At 45.3% G+C, this 22,695-nt stretch overlaps 1 protein-coding gene across 1 annotated transcript in view; it reads right to left on the bottom strand.

Annotated features, from left to right (window-relative positions):
• CRTC2 (CREB regulated transcription coactivator 2) overlaps positions 1-22,695 on the bottom strand; it is a 2,800,764-nt gene that overhangs the window by 1,989,099 nt on the left and 788,970 nt on the right. Inside the window, exon 4 of the mRNA XM_044079735.1 lies at positions 11,098-11,159. Coding sequence (XP_043935670.1) covers positions 11,098-11,159 — 62 coding nt within the window. The remainder of the gene's footprint in view (positions 1-11,097; positions 11,160-22,695) is intronic.

Genomic DNA, 22,695 nt, shown 5'->3' with positions numbered 1-22,695 from the left:
GATTCCCTGTAGCCTGCAATGAGCGATTACTGATGCCAGGCATTTTGTGAATACTCTGGGTGCAGTAGATAAGCCAAAGGGCAATGCTGAGAATTGATAATGCTCTGATCCTGCAAGAAATCTGAGGTATCTTCTGCAATTTGGTCGTATGGGGACGTGCAGGTATGCCTCCTTGAGATCTAGAGTTACCAGCCAACACTGCTTGCCCAGGATGGGAAGAAGTTGCTGTAGGGTCAGCATTTTGAATTTTGGGACAATGATGAATGTGTTTAAGGCGAGAATAGGTCTCCAACTTTTCTCTTTTCTTGGTACTAGGAAGAGTCTGGAGTAGAATCCTTTGCCCTGTTCTGTTGGTGGTACTCTTTCCACAGCTCTCATCTTTGTTAATTGAGCTATCTGCTTTAGAGCTTCTGTTTTCTGATTTGGAGGTAGGCTTGGCATTCCTCTTTTTACTGGTAAGGTGTGGAAGTGAAACCTGTAGCCTTGGTCTATAGTCTGCAAAATCCACTTGTCTTTTGTGATATAGTGCCAATTTTTTGAAAATAAGGCTAACTTTCCGCCTAAGGGTGCTGCTATTTGTTCCCTGGTAGGCGGTGTCAGAGCCAAGTCACTGTGATTGTCCTGTTGCAGTGGCAGTGGTTGTGTCTGTGCCTCGCTGGTTATTGCCTTGCCACTGGCGTCCTCTGTAGGCACCTCCTCTGGATTGATTTCTGCCTCTGGAACGCCTATTCCTGCCTCTCTGAGATTTAGAGGAGTCTGGAAAGGACCAATTTTTGGAAGGCCAGTTCCTGCTAAACCTTGGGGGCTGAACCTGTAAGAAATCTTTACAGATTTTGCCTTCTCTTCCATTTTCTTCATTACTTGCTGAGCAGGAGAACCAAATAGACTGGCCTTATCCATAGGAGCATCTAACAGCTTTGCTTTAACATGATCCGGCAAGACCTGTTCTTTCAACCATGCATGCCTTCTTATAACTGTGCCAGTCATGGCTGATCTAAATGAAGCCTCCAGTGCATCATAGCCACATTTTAAAGAATGGTTACTAACCTGCTGAATGTTATTCAGCATTTCTAAAACAGATTTCTTATCTAAGGAGTCATCAGAGGACAGTTTCTTAGTTAACTGATCAAGCATAAACTCTTGGTATTGGATCATATGAAACTGACAGTTCAAATCTCTAGCTGAGAGAGTAGCAGAGGTGTAAACTTTTTTACCCCATCTCTAAGGACCTGGATTCCCTTTCAGAAGGGAGAGGGTTTTTTGCTGAGGTCGAAGCTACTGCCTTAGGCCCCTGGGAGATAGTCTCAGGATCTGCAAGTGGGGCCTTGTATAGGTGGTGATGAGTGTCCAGTACCCTGTAAAACCTATCTGGTTTGGCAGGGGCTGGAGGTAAAGTATCAGGAGCAGTGCAAACATCATTAAATGCATCATCCACAACAGGCAGAACTGGAGGTATAGCTAAGGGCCTATGTTGTGGTAAGTGTAGAAAGGTCCTAAGCCTTTTTCTTGAATCTGAGAAATCTTGTCCCTGCCATTGGAATTGCTCTCTCTTGGCATGTAAGGTTTCCCCAAAGGAAAATTCCTCTGGTGGAGAGGCAGATGGAATAGATTCTTCAGCATTGGAATCTTCATAAGTAGAAAAAGGAGCCTCTGGATGGTCTGTAATGTCTGAATCATCAGAAGAATCATCTGAGGACACTGGCTCTGCTCTAGGTCTCTTTTCTGGAGGCTGAGAGGCCCTGTCTGGGTGAGATTGGGATCCCCTTATTAAAGAGATGAGATCCTCTGCCAGAGTAAGCATTTGAGAACTGGAACTGGGACTGTGTGAGGGGGGCTTAACAGGCACTGATTTAGCAGTTTTGGCTGCTTTAGCCCTGACAAAGGCCTTAATAGACATGGCTGCAGGAGGCCTAGCAGCACCACGTGCTGGGGTAGAGACATCCAAAGGGATGGTGTCTGATAATTCTATAGGAACCACATTAGTAGGCAAAACTTCAGAGGCCGATTCAACTAGGGTAGCAGGAGCCCCGGTAGTAGTCATGGATTCGGCTGAAGATTGACCCGTTTGCTCGGTTTCGGCCGAAACCGAGACACTCGCGGTTTGCTTAACCGTGGTTTCGGCCGAAACCGCGGACCGAGAGTGTCGGTCTTTTTCTTTGCGTTTTTTAACAATTTGAGAAGTCGGAGGATCCGACGGCATAATGTACGCAAAATCTGAGCCGAAAAACTGTTCAGCAAACTCCGACCGATGCCTAAGCGTTCGTCGGTTGAAGGAAGCACAGGCTAAACAGGCTGCTACGTCGTGGTCTGGGCCTAAACAAGGTAAGCAGTAAGAGTGGAAATCTTTATGAGGTATTTGTTTCCCACAAGTTAAACAGTTATTTACTTTTTCTGACATCGGCTGAGGCAAGAAAGAGTCCAACGGGGTACTTAGCTTTTTAGAAGTCTTCGAAGTAGTATTCGGTAGTAGTAATCTCTGGATCTGACCGACCGGCACTTGCGAACAGCTTCTGCTTCGGGCGCCACGCGGCAAGAAAGACTGAGGAAAATGGCGTCAGCTGATGCCTTTATACCCGAAGACCAGCAGAGATGACGTCGGGTGAAGTGCGACACCAGCCGAGGCCAGACGCAGACTTTGGAATCCGGCCGACTGAAGGGCTGCCTGACGACAGGACAACCCATTTGTTATGACTGCAGATGCATCCTTGAAGGACATCTAGAACATCAGTCAAAAACTCAAAAGAATATAAGAGGAAAACCATGTCTGCACCACAAACAGGAATCAAACCAGAGAACCAAAGCCTGCTAGGCAGTACTGCTAGCCACTGCACCACTAAACCACTGCCTTGCTAAAATGTGGCTGCACTACACATGCTTTCTGCAAGGGGACTACAATCCCCCCAACATGCTAAATAATGTTAACTCTGATGTTGAACTTCCCCTACAGACAGACCATTCTTCTTACTCCAAGGTACTGAAACTTCAGTCACTATCTTCAGAAACTGGAGAAATGGGGGTACAGAACCTTCCTACAAATATACCACACTGTACTATTATTTTAAACTGCAGTGCATCCAGTTTATGACTGATGCAGTTTAATGAGAAGTTATGTACCTACCATAACGTTCCATGTTAGTTGTCTTCTCTCGCCTTCTTTCTTGCTGGATGGGTTCGGAGCCGATCCTTGGCTCCAACTCAGCCACTTACTAAAGCTCGAGAGCTAATTTTATCGGCTCAAGGCAACCCTATATCCCATGATGCAAGGCGATGACTACCCAGATCTCGTTTGGTAGCTACGGAAAATTATGCAATATATTCCTCCAACTGGAGAGGAGGAGGAAGAGGTAATAATAATAATCCCCCAAAAAGGACCAACCTGATCTAGCGACACTAGTAAGCTGATTAGCTGGAAAATTGGATCAAGATTCTTCAAGGAAGAGGAACAATCTTCTCGGTCTGACCAGGCTAGGGGGATGGTGAGTGGGACGCAAGAAAGAAGGCGAGAGAAGACAACTAACATGGAACGTTATGGTAGGTACATAACTTCTCAATGTTAAGTTGTCAATCTCGCCTTCATTCTTGCTGGATGGAACCGCGTCCCTAGCACCTCTATCCTGGGTGGCTCAATGGAACAGACTCTTGAGAACGGTGGAACCAAAATTTGCTCTGTCTCTGGAGGCCAAGTCTAATTTGTAATGCGAAACAAAGGTATGAGGAGAGGCCCATGTGGCTGCTGCACAAATAGTGTCTATTGGGAGTCTAGCCTGAAAAGCTGTAGATGTAGCTAGTGCTCTGCTAGAATGGGCTTTTGGCCTAGAAATCAACTCTTTACCTCTGAGCTGATAAATGCATGTAATCACAGAAGACAGCCATCTAGATAGGGTTACCTTGGATACTGGAAGGCCTTTCCTGTTCTCTGCATAGGATAAAAACAGTTGATCAGATTTCCTAAAATGTTTGGTTCTGTCCAGATAATATCTGAGTTGGCGGTGAACATCGAGATAATGTAGCTTTTGTTCCGCTTTATTAGAATAATTTGGGAAAAAACTGGAAAATCAATAGATTGATTTAAGTTCGTCTGCGATGCCACTTTGGGTAAGAAAGACGGATTTGTCCTTAGAGAAACTCTGTCTTTGTGGAAAATTAAGCAGGGAGGACGAATGCAGAGGGCATGAAGCTCAGATACTCTCCTGGCAGAAGTAATGGCGACTAGAAAGAGTGTCTTCCAAGAAAGAAATTTCAATGAACAGGTAGCCGCAGGTTCGAAAGGGGGAAGAATCAAGGATGTTAAAATTAAATTTAGATCCCACTGTGGTGGGGGGTCTCTAATCGGAGGTTTAAGTAAAAATATACCTCTAAGAAATGCCTTGCAAAGTTTATGTGACATGATGTTGTTGTCCAACAAGCCGATATGAAAATTTGAAATGGCTGCCAGCTGAACTTTTACTGTGGAGGAAGAAGATCCTGAATGAAAATCTCGCTAGGAAGTCCAAGACCGAATGAATCGGAGCAGTAAAGGGATCTATGTTCCTAGCTTTTGCCCAGAAGGAGAAACGTTGCCATTTACTAGTGTAAATCCTTCTGGTGGAAGATTTAAGGGAAGCTACTATGATATCCCGGACGGGATTAGAAATCATAGGAAGCCTGGCTAGGGATGGAAGTGGAGCAACCAAGCAGTGAGGTTGAGAGAAGGTATGGATTGGTGCAGCTGCCCCGACTGGTGGGTCAGAAGATCTGGAACCTGGTCCAGATGCCATGGCTGTACCAAAAGATAACGATGTAGGAACGGAAGCCATATCTGTCGAGGCCAATAAGGGGCAATGAGAATCATCTTGGCTCTCAAGGCGGTTGCTTTCTGAATTACTTGTGGTATTAGAGGGAAAGGAGGAAAGGCATAGAGAAGTCCCCGGGGCCAATCTTGGATTAGAGCGTCTCTGGGGTGATGGCCTGGAAGGGGGAAGAGAGAGAAGAAGTCGAGGCATTTGCTGTTTTGAGGAGTAGCAAAAAGATCGCAGCAAGGAAGGCCCCACTTCTGAAAAATCTCTTCCGTCACAGATTGTTTGAGAGACCACTCGTGAGGCATGAGAATAGCTCTGCTCAACCTGTCCGCTATGATGTTGGATTTCCCGGGGATATGCGTTGCTATCAGAAACCTCTGAGAAGAGATTGCCCACTGCCAAAGTCTGAGTGCCTCTCGACACAGTGGATAGGACTTGGTTCCGCCCTGCTTGTTGATATACCACACTACGGACATATTGTCCGTTTGGACTGCAATAGTTCCCAGGGGAAGAGAGTCGTGGAGGGCTTGCAACGTTAAAAGCACTGCTCTCATCTCCAGGACATTTATGTGCAGGTGGCATTCGAAAGGTTGCCAAGTGCCATGGACCATCCTGCCCTGATAATGCCCCCCCCACCCGATCAGGGAGGCGTCCGATGTAACCGTGGTGACCGGGGGGGGGGGAACAAAGGGTCTGCCCTGATGGACTTGAGGGGACAATATCCACCAGGTCAGATGCTTTTTGCAAATTGGAGTTATTATGATCCTGTGACGCATGGGAAGTCGTTGAAAGGACCATTGGGCGAACAGCATCCATTGTAGGAGACGCATGTAAAAGCGGGCAAGGGGAAGAAGTGTTATGGCGGCCGCCATAAGACCCAATACTTTCAGAGCAAATCTGGCCTGAATTTTGTCGCTGTGAAGAATCACATGGATGTGGTTTTGAATATCCAAGATCCTTTGGTCTGTTAACTTTGCTGAAAGTTGTACGGTGTCCAACTTGACGCCTATAAAGGTAATAGATTGACAGGGCGACAAGGCAGATTTTTCGAAATTTATAGAAATCCCTAGCCCTCTGCAAATGTGAATGGTGTAATCTCTGGCTTGGAGAAGGTGATGTCTGGTGGTGGCAGTGAGGAGCCAGTCATCTAGATATGGAAACACCTGGAATCCTTGACGTCTCAGGTGAGCTGTAACCGCTGCCATACATTTGGTGAACACTCTGGGGGCTGTAGTGAGTGCAAATGGCAGGGCTCTGAATTGGAAGTGACTGGCCCCCAGCCGAAAGCGGAGAAACCTTCTGGAGCGCCTGTGAATTTTTATGTGATAGTACGCATCCTGAAGGTCTACCGAGCACATCTAATTGTCCTTGCCCAGAAAGGGTAGAATGGACTGAAGCGTGACCATCCGGAATCTTGTTTTCTTTACAAACTTGTTTAGTTTGCTGAGATCTAATATTGGTCTCCAGTCCCCTGTCTTTTTTAGTACTAAAAAGAACCTTGAGTAGATTCCGGATCCTATTTGGTCTGCTGGGACTGGCTGGATGGCTCTTTTTGCTAGCAGTTTTGATATCTCTGGTACTGCTAGTTCCCTTAGACTGGGTGGAACGTCTGGAAGGGTTCCCTTTTGCTGAACTGGGGTTTGAATAAAGGGAATTGTGTAACCCTCGGATATGATCGACTGTACCCATTTGTCTTGAGAAAGGGAAAGCCAGGCTTTTGGGTACAGCGATAATCTTCCCCCGACTGCCTCCGAAGGTGGACAATCGGGCAACATCTCAGGGATGCTGGAAGAGTTTGTCAGAGAGAGGCTCCCTGCTACCCTGATTCTGCGGACCCCCTCTGCCCCTAGGGCGGCGTCTGTTGTTGTTACCCCCTCTGCCTCTGGGGGTAAACTGACCTCGTGCGTCAGGCGTGACTACTTGAGATTTGCGGAACCACATTTTCCCTCCCTTCTGACCTTTTGTAAGGTCTTGAAGGGGTGGAGAAACAGACTCCTACGGCAGAAAGAGTCTTGCCATCTTGTTCGCATCTAGTCAAGGTGTCTTTCACTTGAGGTCCGAACAAAGTCGAGCCATCAAAAGGAGAGTTTGTGAAGGACGCCTTGAAGGGATCTGCAAAATTACAAAGCCGCATCCAGGATTGACGCCTTAAAGCCACTCCTGTGCCTGCGGCCCTACTCGCTCCATCGGCTGCATATGAAATGAGCCGCATGGAGGAGTTAACAATGGAGTTTAGGATTCCTAGCTGTGAGTTAATTTTATCCTGGGACCCAGCAGCTGACGGATCCTGTAAAACTTCTCCCAACTCTTTAAGAACATCTCTTTGAAGGCGGGTGAAGTGACACAAGTAGTTCAGCGACCGCATGGCAAAAGTTGCTGAAGAAAAAATCCGCTTGCCGTACCTATCCATAGTCCTGGAATCCTTGTTAGGAGGATGGACAGGTACTGAAGGATCAGCTAGTTCCTTCTTGGTGGCTGCAGCCACCACCATGGCATCAACCGGGACACCTTTTGTCAAATATTGCCTATCAGGTGGGGCCGTGATGAATTTAGAAGGCCTCCGAGGAATAGGTTCCACCGAATCCGGGGCCATCCACGCCTTCCGAGCCACCACGTCCATAAGAGGGTCAAAAGGCGGAGACACCCAGGAGGTGGAGGGTCGAGACCCGAACGCCTCCAGGTATACCGACTTGTCCTCGGAAGGATTAAGGGAAGGCCAGTTCCCCCTATGCTTAAGGAGTTCAAGGATGTCTGAGAAAGAGACATCCTCAGAGGGGGACCTTGGGGATCCCTCCGACTCATCCAAGTTAGTATCGGATGTAATAGACTCGGGGGAGTCTAGATGTTTCCTCTTACATGTCCTCTTACGGGGAGGTTCACCTGACGGGTCAGGAGAAGCCTCGGAAGAGGAAGATATTCCCAGTGGGGAAACCTGAGGCGTTGGATCTCTGGGTCCGGGAGCAAGAGAGTGGGAAGAGATGTCAGCAGGCACTGTAGTGGGAGGAGCTGATGGAACTGACCGTTGACTACGCCCTGGGGCTAGTACACTCATCACCTCGAAGGCTCCCCTGTCAGAGAGGCCAGAAGGCTCCCGCTCCGAAGAGATAGGAACCCCAGGCCGCACCGACAGGGACGGCTCCGAGGCCGATGTCGGGGCTGAGCTCACCAGCGCCGAAGCTCCAAGAGGGAGAACGGGGTCGGACAAGGGTCCGATGCCACTCGCCCCCCTCGGTGCCGACGAGAGAGACCAGACGCCCGGATCCCTCCAATGAAAGCAACAAGGAGGAGATTGGAGCAGAGGACGACGGAGCCGAAGGGGGGTGTGGTATCGGCTCCGAAGTCACAACAGTCATGGCTCCGAGGAGCTCCGGCTCTGAGCTCTGTAAGAGAGTCGAAGGAGGAATGTTAGGTGGATGTGTAATAGCTACCGTCTGCTGAGACGGGCTATGGAGCATTTGGGCCAATGCCTGAGACTTTAATAGTCTACTAACCACTCTCTCAAGGTCGTGGTCGGACAGCCTGGACGACCGGGAAGACCGGCTCCGATGGCTCCGCTCCGAGAGCAGGGGTGATCTCGGAGCCGAATGTATCGATTCCAACGAAGGGGATCTTGATCTCTTTCTTGAGATAAGTGGAGCCGAAGGAGCCGAGGATACGCCAGCTCCAGCCGGAGCCGACACTGAGTGCCCATATTTAGCGGTATCGGCGCCGGATAGAGCCGATACTGTAGCTTGTGACATAGAAGGATCGGCTCCGGCCAGAGCCGATCTCGTCACAGAAGGCGAACCAGTAGCCGATGGCTTAGGGCTTGGAGCCGAAGGCTTAACTGGTTTCGAGGGCTTCCCCGGTGCCGACTTAGTCGGGGAGCTCTCAGGCTTTAATAAGCCCCTCAGTATTAATTTATTTCTGCGCTCCTGCAGGACTCTTGGGCTGAAGGCATGGCAGACAGCACAAGAGTCCTGCAGGTGCAGAGGTCCCAGGCAGTAAACACAAGAAGTGTGACCGTCTGTCAGAGACATCTTCTGACAGCACGAGTCACACTTCTTGAAGCCTGAGACCTTTGTGTCCTTCGACATAACTGTGTCGAGGAAACACTAAGTGACAAAAAAAAAAAACACAGACACACACACAATAAACACCCAATCCAATAAAAATTAAAAACAGGGATACAAACACTCCCAAACACCACACAGAATCCCTGACAAAAAATTAGGAAAGGGGAAGGCTTAAGGCCTAACTTAGGGGAAGGGATAAATAACTGGAAAAATAGGGAACACTAATGGAAATAGGGTTAAACTAATCGTTAACAGTTTACACAACAACGGAAGTGACTAAAACTAAAGAGGGGAGACAAAGTCTGAAATTTGAAAAACTTACCAGGAGCCAGTAAAAAAAGCACCTCGCAAGCGAAAGCGGCAAACGAGATTTGGGTAGTCATCGCCTTGCATCATGGGATATAGGGTTGCCTCGAGCCGGTAAAATTAGCTCTCGAGCTTTAGTAAGTGGCCGAGTCGGAGCCGAGGATCGGCTCCGAACCCATCCAGCAAGAATGAAGGCGAGATTGACAACTTAACATCATGCTTTACATGTAGTGAAATGACTTTATGTTTAGAACAATATAAATATTCTATTTATTAAATTTATCTAAGAAGGATAAGTAAAGTTGAGATTGTTTTCATTTCTTAATACTAAAATCTTACCATGAAATACCTTGCAAAGAGCAGCATTACTACCATTCGGTTACATATGAGGAAGAATATGCAACGCATTTCTACTTCTCAGTAATACAATGCATGAAATCCCAGCAGTCTCGCAGGAGGATACAATGAATGGGTACAGCTTTCAAGAAAAAGCACAGTAGGTCTTCTCTTTCCTCCTTTCATAAATGATCTCACTGTGAGAACATAAAATTTACAGCAAGTCTGATTTGATTCACATTATAATGCGCCCAACTTGAATATGTACCTCTCTTACATACCACAAACAACATAGAGGAGTGTAATGTAGGGATGCCATTCAGGCTCAGACAACATGCTGGAACTGCAGGAGTCACATTTACTCTGGCCTTGCTTTCCCCAACTTGGGTGAGGGAGAGAAGTGGATTTCCCAAGCCTGATTCAACCAGCAACCTTTCAGTGAATGACACAAACACTTGTTCAATGCAAGTTGGCCAGTTATTACCACATTCTGTATGTTCAACTAAAAAAAAACTGCACTTGTAGTAAGGGAAGTACCCTTCACAAAGTCTGCAGTCTGTATGACTGCTGTTCCCCATTTTGTCATTTGTGGAGCAAAAAAGTGATTTTTGCTAAGAGAGGGAGAGTAGGTGACACATATGGAGACAGAGACATCACAACTACAGACTTAAAGAGTGGAGGCTTTGCCAATGCCATGTCTAACTGCAACCCTCGTCAAGGACCATACAAATAATCACCCTGCTACCTCCTGTACTAGCCACCCTCCAAAGATGCAATTTTTTGGAATGTGACACAGACCATAAATTTTTTGCACCTTCTACTATGAGTGGCCAGACCAAAGTACTGGCACTTCTGTCAGTTTTCCACACTAACTGACACTCCTACATTGTCATCTGAAGACCACAGGAACACTTACATTTTCATTAATTTAGACATCTAATATGGGAATTTTCTAGCAATATACATAACGGTCAAGATCTGAACTCTGTGGGCAGGTGGGTGGGGCAGAAAAACTGGGAAGCAAAGGGGCTGGTAATATACCTCTTCCTTAGTGAATAATGTCACAAAGTACGCTGACAGAGGGTGATCCCTGCTCCCATCACCCCCAAACACAGAAGGTAAACAGTTCTTTCATTATGTCACGGTGAGTATATTAAGATATTCCAGCTGTTGCCCACTACAGAGGATCTTCACAGTATTGCAAATCTGATCCAAATGCTGCCATGTAATCTATAAGGAAATGACAATGATTTTCACTGTTACCCTTTTAGTGACTGCATGTGATCCACCAAGGTAGTAACTGAACAGCAAAGTTTAACATATATAGAATCCAGAAATGTCAGAGTTTACTGAAAGTACATGAAAAACATTTTAACTATAAAAAAAAATACACAATGAAATGCAACTGAGTGCTTCCATACCTTCCTCTACTGACCAACAATCAAGTGCTAGCATTTTTCTTTTCACAATGAGATAATCAAATACATGGAAAAGTTAGCGTTTGTTATGAATACAGTCCAACAGACATGCAGTGTTTTATTTGGTTGACTTATTAACTAGCAAATTTACTTCTGATCATCTCCATTTTCTGCACAAATTAATCAGAATGAAAAAATACTTACCTCCTCCAGCCAGGCTCCGGGGGAGGAGACAGATAAGCAGAGCTGTAGGGAGAACTATCCACGTGAACAAGAGTCAAAGAAAAGACAAATTACAAAAAGGAACCCCCCCCAACACACAAACATGCCAAAATCAGGATTATGAAATGCATACAATAAGAAATCAACAGGTCATGAAATGCTACCATGTATGACTGTTTTAGTTTGGGTTAATTTAAACAAAAGTCATGTACTTACCATAATTGCAGATTTATGTTGTCTATTTCTGTATGGCTCAGAATGTGGGTTATCGGATCCAACTGGATCTAAGACTGGCCACATTCCATAGACATGAGCCCATTGAGCTCTGCATCCTCTACTCATAATCCCCTCACTCCTCTAAACTACCTCAAATCAAGTTTGCCCCATACTACCTCCAAGTGACAATACTCAAACTCCATTGGCAAAAGACATTAAGGACTCCAACACAGAAGGGCACAGGAAAGGGCTCCCTGACTCTCTCATTTCATGGTCAACAGACTTGCCAAAAAAAGCAGGGGTCAAAGAGTAAGAAGGTTGAACCAGACAAAAAAAAAAGACAACACATGTCTATCATTATGGTAAGTACATAACTTTCATATCCGATGTCCTTTCTGCAAGGATTCAACCTGTGGGATAGAGTCCCCAGTCATGTAAAATCCTAGGGAGGTCTCACAGAAGGATACTGTGATACAGTGGAACCAAGGCAAACCCTGAACTTTGACTGAACATCCAATTTGTAGTGGAACACAAAGGCATGAGGCCCGACCCAGGTAGCAGCTGCACAAATGACATCCAACGCAGCTCTGCAGAAAAGTGCAGTAGAGGTAGGTACATCTCCATTAGAATTACTTTTTGCTTTATACTGCAAGTGCTTTCCTTTCAAACTATACCCAAAAGAAGTTCAATCAGACAGATAATTGGAGAAAGTAACCTAAGACATTGTCATGACCAAAAGGCTTTTGAAAATTAAACTGTCTAGTCTTTTTGAAAGATTTTGTTCTATCCAAAAAAAACCCTCAATTGTCTGTGAACATTGAGGCAATGCAGCAAGTATTCACCTTTACTAGAAAACCCAGGAAAATATACTGCAAGTGAATGGAGTGGTTCAAACTGTTCTCTTTAGCCAACTTGGGAAGAAAAGAGGGGTCTGTGTGTAGGAAAACCAGCCAGGCTGCTAGGTTCAGTGTTTGAAACAGAGGGTGCAGGATCTAGTTCTCCTGCTGAGATAATAGGGTAGAAGTCTGAGGCAGGTGCCATGGGGCCAAAAGTGACACACTGCGCAAGAGGGGGTACCAGTGTTGGCGTGGCCAGTATGGTGCAATCAAAATCGTCCTTGGTTTGTCTTGTTTGATCTTTAGTAGTACTTGGAGAGCAGAGGCAGAAGAGGAAAGGCATAAACAGCTGAAGGACAGAGCATCCACTTTCCAAGCTTGTTTGTGGGGAGTCCTTGTGCAAAATTTGTCCAACTGATAGTCCTGGGGGGAGGCAAACAAGTCTATATCTGGGCTCATCCATTTGCTTGTCAACATGTTGAAAATCCTTGGTTCCAGTTTCCACTCGTGTGGGTTCATGAGGTTTCTGCTTAGTTCGGCTGTGAGTGTATTTAGTTTTCCTGGCAGGAATTGAGCTTGTAGATGCACTTGGTAGCACAGGGCTGTGTTCCACAATGCCATGGCTAGTCTGCAGAGGGGGTAAGAATGTGTTCCTCCCTGCTTGTTTATGTACCACATAACAGTGGTGTTTACCCGTCTTTACCATTAATTGTCCTGGAAGAATGTGGTCCTTCAAGGCTGTCAGAGCATTCTGTACAGCTAACGTTTCTTTTTGATTGATATGCAGGTGCATTTGACTTGGGTTCCATTTGCCCTGAATGCACTTCCCTGCCAGGTGAGCCCCCCATGCATAGTCTGATGCGTCTGCTGTTAGGGTTTGGGCGGCAGGGGGTAGTGTGAATGGTAGTCCCTTGTTTTGGTGGCAGGCCTCTGCCCACCAAAGAAACTCTAGGCGTAGGCAAGGTATGACAGGAATCATTGCTTCCAGATCATGAGAATGTTGACACCATAGGCTTTTTAGATACCACTGTAGTTTCCTCATATGCAGTCTTGCATATGGAATTTGAAGAATACAAGAGGCCATGAACCCCAAGGCTTGTAGTATTTGCCTTGCGGACAGCAGGGTTTTTGTGTCCACTTGTTTGAAGTAGGTTGTCAAATGTATTTGTTTCTCTGGCATGAGGAAAGCCATCTGGGAAGTTGTATTCAAGCTTGCTCCCAGGAATACAATTTCATGACAGGGTACCAGGTGTGATGTTTTTTTTCCGTTTATGGTGTACCCCAGACAAGTTAGCACCCTTTGTACAAAGGCCAGATGATTCAAAATATGTCCTGACTTTCTGCCTGAATTAAACAATCGTCCAGATATGGGTATATTTGAATATTTCTTTACCTGCAAAATGCAATGACTGGAGCTAGGCACTTTGTGAATACCCTGGGTGCAGTAGACAAGCCAAAGGGCAATGCAGAGAACTGATAAGGCCTGTAGCCAGCTTTGATGCGTAGGTATCTTCTGCAAGATTCCCTTATTGGGATGTGCAGGTATGCTTCCTTTAAATCTAGTGTTGCCAACCAGGCATCTTTGCCTAGCATAGGAAGCAACTGTTGAAGAGTAAGCATCTTGAATTTTGGAATCACCAAAAAGTTGTTTAGAGTAGACAGGTCCAGGATAGGACGCCATGAACTGTCTTTTCTGGGTAACAGGAAAAGTCTTAAGTAGAAACCTTGTCCCTTTTCCTCTTCTGTTACCAAATGAATAGCCCCCATGCTTAAGAGAGAAAGTACTTGCTTTTGGGCCTCTGCCCACTGATTTGGGGGTAGATCTGGTCATCTGTTTGGTGTTGGTAACGTGCGGAAGTGAAAACTGTATCCCTGGGACACTATATTTAAAACCCATTTGTCCTGGGTAATGAGTTCCAAGTTCTTTGCATGAAGAGCAATCTTTCCCCCCAAAGGGGCAGTTAGTTGAGAAGTGCTTGGAAGTTTTAAAAAGAAGTTATTGAGACAGTTTACCATAGGGGGGAGTTTTATTACTCTCAGATTTGGAAGTGGAGACCCTCCACTGCTTAGTCCTGTGCGTACCCTGGGACTGAAGCCTGGGAGCTCTGCTGAATCTGGGTTTGAACTGAGAAGGTCTGGAAGAGGCAGGAAAGGATCAATTTTTGGAAGGCCAAAGCCTACTAAACCTTGGAGGTTGGGGTCTATATTAGAACACAGAACAGTTAAAATGTCGAGTGTTCTAATATCGACCCATTTTCAGCGAACGCTGAAAATATCGAAGAAGCAGAAAAACTAATTCTTTACTAGGGAAAGAATTTGGTTGTCCGTTTCTGTTGCTTCGGTATTTTCAGCGCTCTGTTGGAAAGTTACGGGTCGGGTTCAGGTAAGTGTGTGATTGAGTGCGAGTTAGGTATGTGTGTGATTGTGTGGACATGAGGGTTAGGGCGGGTTAGGTGAGTTAGGGTTAGGGCGCGGGTTAGGTATGTGTGCGATTGTGTGGACATGAGGGTTAGGTGAGTTAGGGTGTGGGTGAGGTGAGTGTATGATAGTGACGGACCTTAGGGTTTGGGTTAAGGTAAGTGGATAGTTAGTGGTGTGATAACAGTTTAGTGTAGGGTTAGGTGTAAGATTTTAGGTGTGTGTTTGTGTGTGTGTGTGTGGATTGCTGTGTGTTTGATGTGCTTGTGTTGTGTGTGTGTGTTTTGGAACAGCAATTTTTTTCCCTAGGAAAATATTCGCTGTTCTGAACGTTCGATGTTTGGTATTTTCGATTGGTAGGGTTCGATATTAGAACACTCGACATTTTGAATGTTCGGTGTTCTAATATGGACCCTGGAGGTTGCACTTGTAAAAATCTTTAACAGTTTGCATAGATTTTGCTTTTTCCTCCATCTTTTTAAGAACTTCTTCTGCCTTGTTGCCAAACAGGAGGTCCTGGTTTAAGGGAGCATCCAGTAATTTCACTTTAACATGATCTGGCAAGGATTCCTCCTTAAGCCAAGCATGCCTTTTAAGTACAGACCCAGTTACAACAGCCCTGCAAGATGCCTCTAGTGAATCAAAACCACATTGCAAAGTATGTTTTCCAACTTGTTCAGCTGAGTGCAGTAAATCCTGTAAATCCTTATTTTCAGCAGAATCAGGAATCAACATAATTTTCTGTTTAAGCAATCCAATAATATGCTGCTGATACTTTACCATCTAAAACTGGCAATTTAAGGCCCTAATGGCCAAAGCTGCAGAAGTGTATACCTTCTTACCCCATCTATCCAGCGCCCTGGAGTCTCTATCAGAGGGGGTAGGATTTTTGGCAGTAGTAGCTTTAATACCCTTGGGTCCCTGTGAAATGGTCTCAGGATCCGCAGTAGGATTTTTAAAAAGGAACTTTTGAGTGTCAGGGACCCTGTAATATCTGTCAGGTTTTCTGGGGGCAGGAGATAAAGAGTCAGGGGCCAAGCTAGATTCCGAAAAGGCGTCATCAACAATGTCTAGTACAGGAGGTATGGCTAAAGGCCTGTGCTGGGGCAGTAGTAAGAATTCCCTAAGCCTCTTTTTAGAATCAGAGAAATCCTGACCTTCCCAACGAAAATGCTCCCTGAGAGTATGCAAGGTTTCACCAAATGAGAAATCCTCTGGGGGGGAGAAGCAGAGGGAATAGAGTACTCAGTATAAGAATCCTCATAGGTAGAGATAAGGGTAAATCCTGGTCATCAGGGGAAACAGAAAATTCAGAATCCTGGTCAGAAGTATCATAAGCAAACTCAGTCCTAGGTCTCTTAGAGGGGGAAAGCTGGCTTCCCCTGATTAAAGTAATAAGATCTTCAGCCATTCTTATCATTTGTTTTTTAGGCATAGAGGCCTGACCATGCGGTCTGGGCGTCAGTTTTCTAGGCAAGGTATGAGTTTTAGGCCTTGAAGAAGAAAATGGCATCGGTTTAATACACTAGTCAGTAGGACTGAACAAACCCCTCAAAAGCCGATGCCTGCACAGTGGCTCCAGACCCATCCAAGGTAGAGACATCTGCAGGTTCCACAGTTGAAGCATCTCGCAGCATACCGGACTCCGAATGGGTCTCAGTAGAGGCCTGCGAATGTAAAGTAGCGGGTATCAGGGGCTGCGAAAGCACCTCACTGAGTACCGGCGAACTGGCGACTGGCTTAGGAGAAGCATCCTCGGCAGCTTTGGACCTAGGTGGCTTGTCTTTGTCTTTATCTTTGCGTTTTTTCAGAATGTCAGTAGTCGGATGGCTTACCGAAGACATATCAGGATAATTGAACCGTTAGAAGCGAAAATATACAGACGATGGATAGTTTGTGGTTTAAATAAGGCACAAAACCGATAGCGAGGTACGTCGTGGTCAGGGCCTAGGCAAGGAATACAGTACGAATGAAAATCTTTATGAGGTATTTGCTTTCCACAAGTAATGCAATTATTTACTTTTACTGACATCGGTTTAGAGCAAGAAAAAGATTCACCAACGGGGGTACTTAGCTTTTAGTTGAAGACTTCTAAAACTCGAAAACGAAAATTTCAGGAGTCGACTGACCGGCACTTACGAACTGCTTCTGCTTCGGGCACTGCCGGCAAGAAAGACTGATGTAATGGCATCGGCTGCATGTTTTATACCCCTGACGTCACAGAAGAAGGGACAGCAACTGACGCAGGGCCCAGTACTTAGTTACTCAGGCCGACTGAGGGCTACTGCAAGCAGATAACCCAAATGTGATGACTGCAACAATGAAACACGAAGAACATCCAAGCAGTCAGCTTGTGGGTCTGAAAGTTGGGATGGTCCAGACCTGCCTAGTGAGATATCAGATCTGGAATGGGATTCAAGACCAAAGCAGGGTACTTCAGAAGAGGCCAAAAAAAAGGGGAAATCACATCTGATGGGGCCAAAAGGGGGCAATGAGGATTACAGCTGATTTGCAACAAGCTGCCTTCTGAAGGAAATTAGTGAAGTTAAGCACAGGCGAAGAGGAGACCAGAGGGCCAAGCATGCAGAAGAGCATCCCTGGGTGACAGTTCTTGTGCAGGGACTAAGGCATAACAGCTGGTGCATTTGGTGTTGTAAGGAGATGTGAAGAGATCACAACACTGGGTGTCCTAGTGCCGAAGAATCCAAACAGCCACTCTCAGATTCAGTGACCACTCACGCAGGAAATGGATGTTCCTTTCATGCGTGACCCCTACCCCCCCACTTGGGATTAACTACAATACACATTTTCCACTTCATCCACTGAAGCTGACTATCGTAACTAAATAAAACTCCAGGAAGCAAGAACCTGACGCCCTAAACTTTTCTGTTGTAATAGGTGAATTGCAACTTAGATTTTGTTAGGTTTTAAGGCTTAAAAGGTGTATGCACAACATCAGTGACGGGTTCCAGCCAATTGACACTAGATTGGGCCAATACCTTGAATCAGCCTTACACACACACACACACACACACACACTTACACACACAGACAGACAGAGAGAGACACACACACACACACACACACACACACACACACACACACACACACACACACACACTCCCCAAGCCTTTGCTGTTTACATTAGTAAATTTTGCTTTTACTTTCAGTATAGTCTCTAGACTAACCACAACTCTCTCTGGTTTGCATTGCAGGCACATAAACAGGGCTGTTTGGCAGTTTTAAAGTATTCCAGAGCTACTTCAATTAAGCTTTGGTAAGATACTGATATTTTAAGCTCAGTACTCGCCTTTAAAGTGATCATTTTTTCAGGTATTCTCCCTGTGGGGCTGAACCCGCTACACTCACTCCGCTCCTCTCCCTTAGGAAAAAAAACTGAGAAATACAACCTACACAATTTGCCAAAGCACTATTTCTCAGTGTGGTGATGTACAACCCAACCCAGGCCCAGCCCCCTTCAGCTCCAGCAAACCTAGCAAATCTCTTATGCTATCAACCATAAATCTCCAAAGCCTTAGGAACAAGATACCTGAACTCCATGCCTGGATTTTTAACTACAACCCAGATATTATAGCAGCTACTGAAACCTGGTTGAAATCATATATAAAAGACACTGAATTTCTCCCCCCAAGCTACTCATGTCTGAGAGTCTATCGACCCAAGAAGAGAGGAGGAGGAGTAGCGATACTTTTCCCTAGCTATTACACATTAATCCCCTACTCAAAACCAACACCCAACTTCTCCCCAGCCGAAGTACTAATCTCTATATTAAAACTTAACAATCATAAAAACATTTGCATAATTGCTCTTTATATTCCCCCAGGAAACAAAATACCAATATTAGAAAACATACTTGCCTGGACTTCCCAAAATATAGACAATGAAACCATCATTCTAGGTGATGTAAATATAGATTGGCTAGATATAGGCCACAACAACCCCTCAAAAAACATAAATCTTTACAACTTCTCCCAACTAATTGGAGACATCACTAGACCTCACAAAATTACAACTGGGGATCCACAATAGACTGGATATTAGTGTCCCACCCTTTCAATGTCATCAGTGCAGGCATACTACATAATACCATTAGTGACCACCACCGAGCATACATGACACGCAAAACTACTCCAACCACAGGCCAATACCAATACAAATCTACCAGAAATTTTACTAAGTTCCAATCATCCATATTTAATTAAACCTTAGCTAAAGTAAACTGGAAACCCCTCACATCCATAACACTTAATGAGGCTGTTGAATTCTTTAACTCAACATTTCTAGACATCCTAAATAGGCAAGCACCCACCCGCCAACAACGAATAAAACAACCATGCATGCTGGTTCTCAAAATCCACCCAAGAAGTCATGTCCACAAGGGATAAAATCTGGAAATCATGGCAGAAAAACAAAGACCCCTCAACTCTACTACATTACAAGCAACTCCGTAACCAGGCAAAATGTCTAATAACCACTGATAAAAAAAGGCCACTACTTCCACCTACAAAGCCAACATAAAAATAATTCCCAAAAAATCTGGTCCTCCATCAGCCAACTATTACACCCAGGCTCTCAAAGCAATCCATCCCCTAACCCACAAAAAAACTCCCACTGAACTTGCTACCCTCTTCAATTCCTACATCATTGACACCACAGCTAACCTAACTGCCACCTTTCCTACAGTTAACAGCACCACCACCAAGACAGCTGATGACCAAATCATCCCAGAAAACAAGTTTACCCTAACCCTAACCTAAAATTCTCTCCCATACCCGCCAGCACAATAAAAAAACTTTTACTTAAGCTAAAACCCTGTACTCTGGCCCCTGACAATCTTCCCCACACTTCCTGCAGCTAGCAGCAAACTCTATAGCATATCCCATCAGCATATTCATTAACAGATCAATTAAAGAGTCCCTTGTCCCAGACATCTGGAAAAAAGCATTCATTCTCCCCTTACACAAAGGTGGCACCAACACAGACACCACAAACATTCGACGCATAGCTATTCTCTCACCCCTTTCTAAAATACTGGAAAAATGCATCTATGCCCAACTCCTCAACCACCTGCTTGAAAATCAAATTCTGTCACCCACTCAGCATGGTTTCAGACCAGGGCACAGCACCACTACAGCCCTCCTCTCCTTCCTTGATACAGTTAACCGGGCACGGGATTCTGGTAAAATAATTGCTTCACCTTTCCTTGACCTCTCCAAAGCTTTTGATACTATTTCCCACACTATCCTACTCTCTAAACTATCCACCCTCCACATTTCTCCCCCTACCCTACAATGGTTCAACAGCTATCTCTCTAATAGGCAGCCATCCACCAAATGGCAACAGTCTTACTCTCCCTTCCTCAATACTTGCACGAGGGTACCCCAAGGCTCCATACTTGGTCCTCTCTTATTTAGCATCTTTATTAACAACTTTCACACCACTCTCCCACAATGCTCAGTAATCCAGTATGCTGATGACTCTACAATAATATGCACTGCAAATTCCAGCTCTGAACTCCAGCAAATTACCCAGAATGCCCTCACATCTACTGAATCTTGGATGCTTAACAATAATCTTGCCCTAAATCCAAAAAAAAAAAAAACTAAACTAGTAATCTTTACTCCTTGGAAAACCACTCCATTTGATAAAAAAAAGTAGTTTTGTACCTACCATAAATGTAGATGTTCGAGTGCTCATAGAGCTGCAGTAATAACAGATGGGTTATCCTGCCGTCAGGCGGGTCCTCGGTCGGCCGAATTCCAAACTCTAGGTCCGGCGTCGGTTGTCGTCGCTTCCTCCCTGACGTCAGTGCGGCAGGGACATAAAAGAGGCAGCCGACGACATTTTCTTTAGTTTTTCTTGACCCAGATGTCAGGTGAACCAGAAGGAAGGCAAACATAATGTTACACAAAAATGCAATGTTGATAAATCAAAAACAGTAGTTGCAAGCAAATACACCATAAAAGAGTACCCCAAAAGATTATATGAAAAGGGTTTGTCATAAGGCCTGTCCTAAGAGGGGTTGGAGGGAGGGAAACCTGGACTGCAGCTGTATGAGCACTCGAACATCTACATTTATGGTAGGTACAAAACTGTACTATGTTCATCGTGCATACAGCTGCAGTCATAACAGATGGGTAGAATCCCAAAGCTAAGTAAGGGTGGTAGGCACTAAGTGGAACTAGGAGGGGCTAGGATGCCCTGCAGGACTGCTGTGGCAAAGCCCGCTCTAGATTTAGAGTATAGTGGGAAGTGATAGTGCTTGGAGAAAGTGTGCACTGAACTCCAGGTGGCTGCTTCCAAAATATCCTTGGTAGGGACCCCCCTGAGGAAGGCTGCAGAGGTAGCTGTGGCTCTGGTGGAGTGGGATCTGATGAGTAACAAAAGCGTATGCAGTGGGCTATCCATTTTGAAATTGTCTGTTTGGAAATAGCCTTTCCTTGAGCACCTGCAGCATAGGACACAAAGAGTTGCTCAGATTTCCTGAATGGCTTTGTCCTGTCCAAATAATAACGAAGTTGTCTGTGAATGTCCAAGGAATGTAGCAGTCTTTCCCCTTTGTTTTGTGGATTAGGATAAAAGGTAGGTAAGTGGATACTCTGATTCAAAGCTACAATGGATACTACCTTTGGCATAAAGGTAGGGTTGGTTCGTAAGTAAACTCTGTCCTGATGGAAAATGATGAATGGTTGCACAGCCATGAGGGCCTGTAGCTCCGAAACCCTGCGAGCTGAGGTGATAGCCAGAAGAAAGGCTGTTTTCCATGACAAGTACTGTAACTCTGATGAAGAAGCTGGCTCGAAGGGAGGAAGGGTCAGCTTTTCCAATCTGGGTTGAGGTCCCAAGCAGGGACTGGTAGTTTCCTTGGGGGTTTTATATTCTTTGCCCCTCGGAGGAACTGCCTTAAGAGAGGATGAGAGAATAAAGGAGGATCTGTGTTGTACTGTGCAGAAATGGCTGAAGCGTGGATCTTGATGGAGGAGAAGGAAAGTCCATTGTTTAACATCTCAGCTAGGTACTGTAAAATTTGAGGTATATTTATTACCCAAGGATTCTGTCCCTTCTTTTAATTCCAGGCACAAAATCGTTTCCATTTGGCGGAGTAGGCCTTTCTAGTAGAAGGTCTTCTGGCCTCCAAGATGACATCCTGCACCTCCTTGGAAAGGAGAAACTGTTGGGAAATCAAGGAATTCTCCATACAGCTAGATTTAGAGTTTTGAGATGGCTGTGAAGAGTTTTGCAGTTGTGCTGGGACAACAGAAGAGGGACAAGAGGTAGGATCCATGGTGGGGAATGTGTCAGGCTCTTCAGGAGCGGATACCAGTGTTGCCTTGGCCAGTCTGGAGCAATGAGAATCAATTTCGGCCTCTCTGCTCTGGCTTTTAATAGAACTTTGGGCAGCAGAGGAAGAGGCGGGAAGGCATAGATTGCCAATGTTGCCCAATTGAAGGAAGGTGCGTCCACTTTCCAGGCCTGTGGATGATAGATCCTTGAACAAAATTTTTTCAACTGGCAATTTCTGTGGGTAGCAAACAGATCTATGTCTGGCTGTCCCCATGCCTGAGTTATCTTTGTGAAAATTTGAGGATGCAACTTCCATTCGTGTGGATCTGTCATATTTCTGTTTAGGTTGTCTGCTAGTGTGTTTTCCTTCCCTGGCAGGAATTGTGCCTGTAGTTGAATTTTCAATTCCAGTGCTGTGTTCCATAGGGTCATGGCTTGCCTGCACAAGGGGTATGAATGAGTTTCCCCCTGTTTGTTTATGTACCACATCACTGTGGTGTTGTCTGTCCTTATCAATAGCTGGCCTGGATGCAGTAGGTCTTTGAAGGTCATAATAGCCTTTTGCACGGCTAGCATTTCCTTTTGGTTGATGTGAAGGAGCTTCTCTTTTCGTGCCCATTTTCCCTGAATGCACTGTTATGACTGCAGCTGTATGCACAATGAACATCTCTTCACTATATAAGCCCAAGACAATACCATTACAGAAGTTGTCCCACACACTAAATTACTAGACATTATTATAGATGAAAACCTTAACTTTGACCTACACATAAACAATAACATCAAAAAAACACACCAAAAGCTT

This window comes from Protopterus annectens, chromosome 8.part0, assembly GCF_019279795.1.
Source record: "Protopterus annectens isolate FY-2018-M chromosome 8.part0, PAN1.0, whole genome shotgun sequence".
Taxonomy (NCBI): domain Eukaryota; kingdom Metazoa; phylum Chordata; order Ceratodontiformes; family Protopteridae; genus Protopterus; species Protopterus annectens.
This window is presented reverse-complemented; position numbering and strand designations above follow the sequence as displayed.